Source organism: Carassius auratus, unplaced genomic scaffold, assembly GCF_003368295.1.
Source record: "Carassius auratus strain Wakin unplaced genomic scaffold, ASM336829v1 scaf_tig00216545, whole genome shotgun sequence".
In the NCBI taxonomy this organism is placed as follows: domain Eukaryota; kingdom Metazoa; phylum Chordata; class Actinopteri; order Cypriniformes; family Cyprinidae; genus Carassius; species Carassius auratus.
In genome coordinates this window covers 1,302,066-1,313,149 of record NW_020528624.1, presented here as the reverse complement: position 1 = coordinate 1,313,149, position 11,084 = coordinate 1,302,066, and the positions used below count along the sequence as shown (strand labels likewise).

The following is an 11,084-nucleotide window of genomic DNA, read 5'->3' as shown; positions in this document are numbered from 1 at the left end:
GCATTCTGGGTGCCACCAATCAAAACTCATTTTATGGCTCCCATCATGCTTTGCGGCATGAATAAATAATGAGCAACAATTCTATAGTAGCTTGTTTTGTGATTCTTACAGTTTATCTGAATATGCTGTTTGTCACCATTCTTGAGATTCATACGCTGGTTCTTGATGTGACTGTGTGTCAAAAGACAGTTCCCTTTTCTCTGTTTTAATCACAATTCTCAAACTCTGGTTTACATTGAAAATTGCTTTTTTTTTTTTTTTGCTGAATCACAGGGCTGCCATAATGAATGTTATCTTGTCTCAGAGATCAGACTCTGAATGAGTTCAGATATTCAGGAAGAACAAAGATTATGTAAGAGCATGACCAACACTACCTGATCATCTTTATTCTTAGTCTGTCTAGCTGTTATAACTGAGTTACAACAGCAATGCAAAATTTAATATTAAAACATCAAGGGTCAAGAACACAACTAAAGCAAACACTGACCACTATAATGGTAGCCAACATTTTACCCTTTGATTCTGTTTGTGAACTTTAGGTGTCTTCAATAACTCTGTTTGGGGGGCCTTAAGACATAGCCTTTTGAACATGATGCCTGTATCATATCTTTGTAAGCAACAAAAATGTTAATTTGTAAAAAGGCTGATGTCATGTGCATGCATATAATGTTTCATGATCGCCAACTACTGGCCTGGCATGCATAACATAGTATTCTTTAGCATAGTGTTTTTTTGTTTGTTTGTTTTTTGTTCAATGAAATCAATATTTTCATGTAAATTTTACTTATTTTTTTCATGTTATTCTACTCATTTTTAATGATTATTTCTACTTAATTAAAATGTTTTTAAATTTAATTAATTATATTGCTTGTACAATTTTGACACAATTTTACTGAATTTACATTTACATTTACATTTAATCATTTAGCAAGACACTTTTATCCAAAGCGACTTACAAATGAGAACAATAGAAGCAGTCAGGTCAACAAGAGAACAACAACAGAATACAAGTGCCATGACAAGTCTCAGTTAGTCTAGTATAGAACGCATAGCCAGGTGTATATAATTTTTTTTTTTTTTTTTTTTTTTTAATTAATTGAAAAAGACAAGAAAAGGAAAAGTACTGGTGTTAGTAGGTTAAGTGCAGGCGAAAAAGATGAGTCTTTAGATGTTTCTTGAAAGTGAGTAAAGACTCCGCTGTACGAATTGAGATTGGGAGGTCATTCCACCAGCTGGGCACAGTCCAGGAAAAGGTCCGTGAGAGTGATTTGAATTTCTTTGGGATGGCACCACAAGGCGTTGTTCACTTGCAGAGCGCAAGCTTCTGGAGGACACATAGGATTTAACCAGTGAGTTTAGGTAAGTTGGTGCCGTGCCAGTGGTTGTCTTGTAGGCAAGCATCAGTACCTTGAATTTGATGCGAGCAGCTACTGGTAGCCAGTGTAACCTGATGAGGAGGGGAGTAACATGAGCTTTTTTTGGCTCATTGAAGACAACCCTCGCTACTGCATTCTGGATCATTTGCAGAGGCTTGACAGTACATGCAGGAAGGCCCGCCAGGAGAGCATTACAATAGTCCAGTCTGGAGAGAACAAGAGCTTGGACAAGAAGTTGGGTTGCTTGCTCTGACAGGAAGGGTCTAATCTTCCTAAAGTTGTATAAGGCAAACCTGCAGGAACCGGGTCGTTGTAGCAATGTGGTCAGTGAAGCTTAACTGATGATCCATCACAACTCCTAGGTTTCTGGCTGTCCTCGAAGGAGTTATGGTTGACGAGCCCAGCTGTATAGAGAAGTTGTGATGAATCAATGGGTTAGCTGGAATCACCAGTAGTTCAGTTCTGAATGACAGATCCTAAAGATGTCATGTAGATGGAGAAGAGAAGTGGACCAAGTACTGAGCCTTGAGGAACCCCAGTAGCAAGGTGGTGTGACTTTGAAACATCACCCCTCCAAGACACACTGAAGGATCTGTCAGAGAGGTAGGACTTAACCCACAGGAGAGCAGTTCCAGAGATCCCCATCTTTCTGAGGGTGGACAGGAGAATCTGGTGATTAACAGTGTCAAAAGCAGCAGACAGGTCTAGTAAGATGAGTACAGAGGATTTTGAAGCTGCTCTTGCTAGTCGCAGGGCTTCAGTAACCGAGAGCAGAGCAGTCTCAGTTGAGTGGCCACTTTTGAAGCCAGATTGGTTGCTGTCCAGGAGGTTGTTCTGTCCAAGGAACATAGAAAGCTGGTTGAACACAGCCCGCTCAAGTGTCTTTGCAATGAATGGAAGAAGGGATACCGGTCTGTAGTTTTCAAGAAGCGCTGGATTTAGAGATGGTTTCTTGAGCAGTGGGCTTACCCGAGCCTGCTTGAATGCTAAGGGAAATGTTCCAGATTGAAGAGAGGAGTTGATAATGTGAGTAAGTGAAGGTATGACTGAAGAAGAGATCGCTTGAAGGAGGTGAGTGGGGATAGGATCAAGTGGACAAGTAGTAGGATGATTGGAGAGGAGAATTTTGGAGACGTCCATCTCTGAGAGTGGGGAGAAGGAGGATAAAGAGTGTGCATCAGTCATTGTGAAGTTTTCCTCAGTCTGTGGTGTGGAGAATTGTTCACTGATGGATCTCATCTTATTTGTGAAGAAAGTTGCAAAGTCATCCGCTGTAAGAGTCGATGGAGGAGGTGGAGGCGGCGGATTAAGAAAGAGAAGAGAAAGTCTTGAATAGTGTCCGAGCGTCACAGCAGCTGTTAATTTTGTTGTGGTAGTAGGATGTTTTAGCTGTTAAGACCTTTGCAGAGAAGGAAGAGAGGAGTGATTGATACACACTGAGATCCGTAGAGTTTTTCGATTTCTGCCATTTCCTCTCTGCAGCCCTGAGTTTAGAGCGATGTTCACGGAGAACCTCGGACAGCCAGGGGGCAGATGGGGCAGTGCGTGCTGGTCTAGACAACAGTGGGCAAAAGTTGTCCAAGCAAGATGTTAAAGTGGAGCAAAGAGTGTCCGTAGCACTGTTCGTGTCCAGAGCAGAAAACTGAGAGAAAGGTGGAAGAGAGGATGAAACCACAGCAGATAGGCGAGATGGAGAGAGTGAGCGTAGGTTCCGTCGAAAGGTGACCTGCGTTGGGAGTGAATAAATATAGGGAAACACTTTTTACAGTGTATAGAAGTCTGACAGAAATAAAATTAAATCTATTGAGTGAAGCTGGTGAAGCTGTTTGTGGAGATGTTTGATCCTCCTCTGCTGAGATCTTCAGAGATTTAATGTCTTTGATTTACAGTTGAATTTTAACCACAGGCTCAATCATCAGTTATTTTCATTATTTTATAAAGATTTTTTTCTTGACTCAAAGACATTAAAGAAATGGTAAATTACATTGAAATAACATGACTCGACAATCTAATGCTTCCTGAAGAGTGTTGATTTTGGCCAGAAACAGTATAAGTTATGCCTCAAATGAACCTTAAATGCATGATGAAAAATATGTCCTCTGACCCACGTTTCTGAATTAGTTTTTAATCTAGAAACAATCTGCTTAAATCTTAATTAGAATGTTATGGGATAATTTTCTAATAATGTTATTAATAACATTTTTAGAATGTTTTTAGAGAATGTTATCCTTTCTTTGAGAGAACGCTCCGGGAACAAAAATAAAAACTACCCGCTAAAAACATTGTTAGAACAATCCATGGGAATAGATTAACACTTGAGTTAGTGTTAAAAGCAAATTATATAATTATGTGATTAATTAAGTGCTGGTTGAGCATAAGTGATGAACAGCTGATGATACAAGCAGAATCACAAAAGAAAAGAGAAACACAAGAACTACAACTGACTTCAGCCACAGCCTTAAATTAAATCAACTGAAATAAAAGAATACATTATATACAGTATCTCAAGATATGATTAAACAACTACACACAACAGCATCACCAGCTTCACATTAATGATGACACATTAAGAATTCAAAGAGATTTAGACGTTTTTGTTGTTGGGCACTACCATGATGGAGATCATTTAAGAAGAGAAGAGAAAGTCTTGAATAGTGTCCGAGCGTCACAGCAGCTGTTAATTTTGTGGTAGTAGGATGTTTTAGCTGTTAAGACCTTTGCAGAGAAGGAAGAGAGGAGTGATTGATACACACTGAGATCCGTAGAGTTTTTCGATTTCTGCCATTTCCTCTCTGCAGCCCTGAGTTTAGAGCGATGTTCACGGAGAACCTCGGACAGCCAGGGGGCAGATGGGGCAGTGCGTGCTGGTCTAGACAACAGTGGGCAAAAGTTGTCCAAGCAAGATGTTAAAGTGGAGCAAAGAGTGTCCGTAGCACTGTTCGTGTCCAGAGCAGAAAACTGAGAGAAAGGTGGAAGAGAGGATGAAACCACAGCAGATAGGCGAGATGGAGAGAGTGAGCGTAGGTTCCGTCGAAAGGTGACCTGCGTTGGAGTGAATAAATATAGGGAAACACTTTTTACAGTGTATAGAAGTCTGACAGAAATAAATTAAATCTATTGAGTGAAGCTGGTGAAGCTGTTTGTGGAGATGTTTGATCCTCCTCTGCTGAGATCTTCAGAGATTTAATGTCTTTGATTTACAGTTGATTTTACCACAGGCTCAATCATCAGTTATTTCATTATTTTATAAAGATTTTTTTCTTGACTCAAAGACATTAAAAAATGGAAATTACATTGAAATAACATGACTCTAAATCTAATGCTTCCTGAGAGTGTTGATTTGGTCCAGAAACAGTATAAGTTATGCCTAAATGAACCTTAAATGATGATGAAAATATGTCCTCTGACCACTTTTGAATTAGTTTTTAATCTAAACATCTGCTTAAATCTTAATTAGAATGTTATGGGATAATTTTCTAATAATGTTATTAATAAACATTTTTAGAATGTTTTTAGAGAATGTTATCCTTTCTTTTGAGAGAACGCTCCGGGAACAAAAATAAAACTACCCGCTAAAAACATTGTTAGAACAATCCATGGGAATAGATTAACACTGAGTTAGTGTTAAAAGCAAATTATATAATTATGTGATTAATTAAGTGCTGGTTGAGCATAAGTGATGAACAGCTGATGATACAAAGCAGAATCACAAAAGAAAAGAGAAACACAAGAACTACAACTGACTTCAGCCACAGCCTTAAATTAAATCAACTGAAATAAAAGAATACATTATATACAGTATCTCAAGATATGATTAAACAACTACACAAACAGCATCACCAGCTTCACATTAATGATGACACATTAAGAATTCAAAGAGATTTAGACGTTTTTGTTGTTGGGCACTACCATGATGGAGATCATTGTTTGCTTTGGCTGGTCTCTTGAACCTTAACTACCTAATGTTAACTTTTGTTTGGCTATCACAGCCCTGTGTTTTTGAAAACATTTGTTGTGGCAAAAAAAAAGTATAACTATAAAACCATCCTTAAACAATAAGTTTCCTAATTTTGCCAGTTGATTGTTGTGCAGCTATGTTCCAATATTAAGTTAGAGTGAACTAATGAACAGCCTGTTATGAAATATTGTCAAGCACATCACTCACTACAAAAAATAAGCTTTGATATGCTATAAAACACTCACATCAAGAATTAGCAAATTCATCTCAACAATGGTTATCAAGCAAGATACACAAAACAGAACTCTGAACATCACAATACACATTACTAAAACTCAAGACAAAAACAAAAGCAAAAATAAAAGCACAAAGTAACAATTAAGGAAATATGTGGACAATTCAGCTGCATCATTTATTCAAGCCGCAATAAATGTTGGGAGTTATGGTTGAGTTTTGTACTGTGCTGGTACCCAGTGTACATTGCAACATGAAACCTTTGATTGTCACTATTGATGAGCTTCATATGCTGTTTCTTGATGTATGTGTGTCTAAATGATGATATAGTTCTAAAGAATCTGTGCACACAATTTTTTTAGATTTTTCACAAAAAACAACAAGAACTTATCATTAAAGATGAGCCACTGAATGAGAACACACTTTGGGCATAAGTCCCACAGTGCATAGTCCGAAAATTTACACAACATTCGCCACTTGGTTCGGGGTTCACATGTAATCCTGAATGTGCTCCATCCATTTCTTTTTGAGCCTCCCTTGCAGTCACTTGTTGGGCAGGCTGAGGTGAGAGGTGGTCTTGGCAACACAGTCATCATGGCTCCGCATGACATGGCTGTACCATCGCAGGTGCGCTTCTCGCATCTTTTCCATAATCAGAGCGATTCCCATGGCTCTGGTGGACACCAATGCAGATATCGAATGGTGGTGAAGTGTCACCTCAGACAGTAAAAGCCAGAGTGTTAAATTAACAATGCTCTGAGCATATATGGTCCAACTCTAAAAGAGTGTTAAAGTCAATATTCATGAGATAATTATGTGATTAATTAAGTGCTGATTGATCATAAGTGATGAACACTGGATGTTAACAAGCAGAATCACTGAAGCAAAGAGAAACACAAGAATTACTGACTTTAGCCACAGCCTTAGAAGAAATCAACTGAAATGAAATATATTAAATAGCTCAAGATCTCAGCAGATGATAAATCATCTCCACAAACAACATCACCAACTTTGCACATTAATAAGCAGTTTGAATTTTATTTGTCTAAAAAAATATTATTACGAATTAATAGAGGTTTAGATGTTACAAAGCAAAATCTCCAGTGTTGATTTAACACTTTGAGTGTGGACTCATATAAACTCTGAAGCAGTGTTAAAAGTAACACTGAAGCAGACTTGACGTTAATGAGATAATTAAGAAGTTAATTGAGTTATGATTGACCATTGTTAAAGACACCTGATGTTAAAAAGCAGAATCACCAAATGAGAAAATCACCATTGGTGTGTCACCAACATAGTAGTCAGTGTTTGCTTTAGTTGGTATCTTGACCCTTCAGTTATTTGCTTTAAAATTTGTGCGGCTGTGGAAATTGAGTTGTAACATGCAGACAGACCAGAGCTAAGCCAATCATGTGGTATTTATAGTTGGCTTGAGCTAATTGTCATGGAGTTACTTGCATGCCTGAGTGTTTTTTTTTTCTGCATATAGAAATTAGGTGAAATTAGTTTGGACACACAGACATCAAGAATCAGCGTGAGCATCACAACAACAGTGACCACCAGAAACATTACATTACAAAACTTATCCATGGCTCCCATCATGCATTGCGGCATAAATAAATGATAAATTGTATTCTAACTATATTTTATTTTTGCTGTTTTTATGTGAAATTTTAGTATCAAGATTTGTGATGTTCAGAGTAGATCTGTTTATCTGAATATGCTGTTTGTCACCGTTGTTGAGATTCATACGCTGATTCTTGTAATCTTTGTGTGCCTAATAAAAAAAAAATCTGAATCACTTGCAAGAGAAGCTTATAACATGTATAAAAAACACCAACTCTTTCATTGTAAAATCAAAGCCATTACAATCAATAATGGAAACATTACTTAGAGAACAGCCTGTAAATGAATTTAGTGAATCAGGTCAAACAAAAGTAACATTAAAACATAATCATTATAACCTGATGATTTTTGTTCTTGGTCACAAGCCAAGATCACAACTAAAGAAAACACTGACCACTATAATGGTGACCCACAAATTGTGATTTTCTCGTTTGGTAATTCTGCTTGTTAACATCCAGTGTTCATCACTTATGATCAATCAGCACTTAATTAAACACATAATTATCTAATGAATATTGACGCTGCTTCAGTGTTACTTTAACACTCTTTTAGAGTGGGACCATATATGCTCCGAGCAGTGTTAATGTAACACTCTGGCTTTTACTGTGCACCAAACAACTAAGCAAAACCACTTAATCAATTTTTTTTTAAAATAAATGTGCTTTACAAACACAATAACACTAACCAGATAAAAAATTAGATGCAAAAAGTCAAAGGTCAAATGTGTGAAGATGGAAATGCTGTTTGTGTTGTTGTTTAATCATCCTCCGCTGTTTTAGTTTAGCTGATTTCCTCAAAAACTGTTAAGTCAGTTGTAGTTTAATTTCTTTCTACTTCCATCAGTGATTATGTTTGTTAACAGCAACTGTTCATCAGTGTCTGAATTCACTCATTAGTTTAAATTTTCTCTGTCATCTGGACTATATTAGTAAACTCATGTAGGGAATGGTGAATGAGGGTGTAGGGTGTGATTTAAAACAGCCTCTGAGTGTCAAGTGCTGAGTGCTGTAACTTCACATTACTGCAGATGTCTACTTTCTCGAAAACAACAAATATTACCCAGAATGCATTGTTTTCTACGGGATTTACTCTAATGAAGAAGCAGTTTGTTTCTGTCAGAATGTCTTTTTTATCGCAATTATTTTAGTATATCTAAAGGTTGTCCATAAACATATTACTGAAAGAAGAATTATCTGTGATGTTAATATAGCTATTTTCTATTTCTATTTTCTTCTTTCTCCCGTTTTTTTTTCTCCATTCTATCACCGATGGAGTTTCGGTTCCTTGCCGCTGTCGCCTCTGGCTTGCTTAGTTGGGGTCACTTCATCTACAGCGATATCGTTGACTTGATTGCAAATAAATGCACAAACACTATTTAACTGAATAGAGATGACATAACTGAATTCAATGATGAACTGCCTTTAACTATCATTTTGCATTATTGACACACTGTTTTCCAAATGAATGTTGTTCAGTTGCTTTGACGCAATGTATTTTGTTTAAAGCGCTATATAAATAAAGGTGACTTTGACTTTGACTTTGTCACTAGCAAGATATTAATGTTACCACCATTTTATTAAAAAGTAATAGGTAAGTCAAAGCTGTACAGATTTTATTATGGTTTACTCATTTCATCTCATTCCGAAGCCTGGACACACTTCAATCAGTAAAGTAGTAAAGCAAAACTCTTACACGGATACCTCTTGTGGTTTATTCCCTTATATGTAATAAAAAATGTTTGACAATTAACAACTAAAGTCAAATGTATATTTAAAATAATAATTTTTAAAAATACTTAAAAGCTCTAAAATCTTGCTGTAGAATGTCAAAGGCCACAGACAAGGACATAATAGTCTTTTGACTGAGTATTCACTCAGAAATTCCCACTTGTTTCTTGGAAAACAATCTAATAACGTGTTGCCGTATTGTTGACAGATTTAGTCCATAAATAAGGGGGTTTAAAATTGGTGTTATGAGTAGGAATTCTAAAGCCATAAAATTACGCACACCTTGTGGCACATTCTTTGAGCCATACCGGCTGTACAGAACATCAAAGAACAATGCAATAGCCACAATGAACAAAGAGAGCAGATGTGGCACACATGTTTGCATGAATTTATGCCTGACCTCTATAGACTTTATGCACATTCTAATCAACTGAATATATGAGCAATATATCAATACTGCATGTCCAAAGTATCCCATAATAACAATGTACCCAAACACATTATTTAATGTTGTAGAAAAACACGAAAGTTTTGCGACTGCCCAAATCTCACAATATAACTTTTCAATAGTAGAGCCACATAAAGTGAGTCTAGCTGTTAATACAATTAGAACAGACATGCAAAAAAATGGAGTCATCCAGCAGAAAATGATCCATTCAAGAACTCTCTGATTGGTCATTATTGCATGATACTCCAGTGGTCTACATATTGCCACATACCTGTCATATGCCATTACTGTTAATGTTGAAAGGTCACATAAAACAGATGAATAAATAACAAATATCTGAATCATACATCCAACATAAGAAATCACATGATCGTCAGCTAATAAATCATACATAAATTTAGGGTAGAATCCAGCAGTACCATAAAGTGTGTTTATACACAAATTGCATATAAAAACATACATTGGCTCATGAAGTGTGTTTTGTGATATTATAGTGAAAATTACAATTAGATTACACAGCACCATTAGGGGATAAAACAGTGCTGTCAAAGAAAAAAACACATATCTGTTTTCCATTGTTTCGTTTAGACCAGAGAGTGTAAATCCTAAGACACTGGATTCATTCTCCAGCGGTGGCTGCATCTGGAATAATATGCTGTTATTATGATATTATGTTATTACGTTAGGGTTTTATTCTTTTGCAAGATGGATGAAATCTTACCATGTTCTCCAATTGTATGTTTCCCATTGTGCTTGGTAAAGGTTTCATTTGGTTTGCTATATATGAATATTGGTCTCATGGTAATTGCCTTGATCAAAATTTCGAAAACACTTTTAATAAGCTCTCCAAAGGCTACTTTTTTCTGAAGATAAAATGATTGCATGTCTATGACAATCTATGCCCAATTGTACACAGCATTTGGCCATTTAAAATGTTCAAACATATTCCTGCTAATATGTCAGGCCACACATTTACTCAGTTATGTATAGTATTAATCCTATATCATTACAAAATTTTGTGCAAAGTTATTATTATTACTTTTGAAGACTTAGCAAGAACTTCCCTACCAGAGTGTCTACAGTGCACAAATCAACTAGCAAGAGATGCTGACTGTCTAATCAGATTCAAAGATTTATGTAAAGCTTCAGCTAAAGTGCTACCCCCAGGCCCGGAGATTGACTGACTGGATTAAAAAAACGTAAAACACAACTGTGGGGGAATTGGAAAATGAGCCTATTTTATTTATTTATTTATTTTTAATAGTGGAGTGTTCCTTTAATAGCCATGGCCCTTTCAACTGCTGAAAAAACTAAATTCCAGTAAAAAAAAATGACACACAAACAACAACATGGTATAACAGTACACAGCAAAATACCATAATATTGCCTTTGCTGTGTTCTGTCTGTATGTTATAACTCAGTTACCACAGCCACACAAAATTAATAACTGAAGAGTCAAGATCCCAACTAAAGCAAACACTGACCACTATAATGGTGACACACAAATTGTGATTTTCTCGTTTGGTGATTCTGCTTTTTAACATCAGGTGTCTGCATTCTGGGTAATATTTGTTGTTTTCGAGAAAGTAGACATCTGCAGTAATGTGAAGTTACAGCACTCAGCACTTGACACTCAGAGGCTGTTTTAAATCACACCCTACACCCTCATTCACCATTCCCTACATGAGTTTACTAATATAGTCCAGATGACAGAG

General features: G+C 36.5%; 1 protein-coding gene across 1 annotated transcript; it reads right to left on the bottom strand.

Moving 5' to 3' along the window:
- Nucleotides 1–9,063: 9,063 nt before the first annotated feature.
- LOC113098393 (olfactory receptor 4S2-like) lies at nucleotides 9,064–10,011 on the bottom strand. Its single transcript, XM_026263440.1, has one exon. The coding sequence runs from the start codon at nucleotides 10,009–10,011 to the stop codon at nucleotides 9,064–9,066; it is 948 nt and encodes a 315-aa protein (XP_026119225.1).
- Between the last annotated feature and the right edge of the window lie 1,073 nt (nucleotides 10,012–11,084).

Coding starts and splice junctions, on each gene's coding strand:
- LOC113098393 (XM_026263440.1), bottom strand. CDS start 10,011: ATGCAGCCACCGCTGGAGAATGAATCCAGTGTCTTAGGATTTACACTC.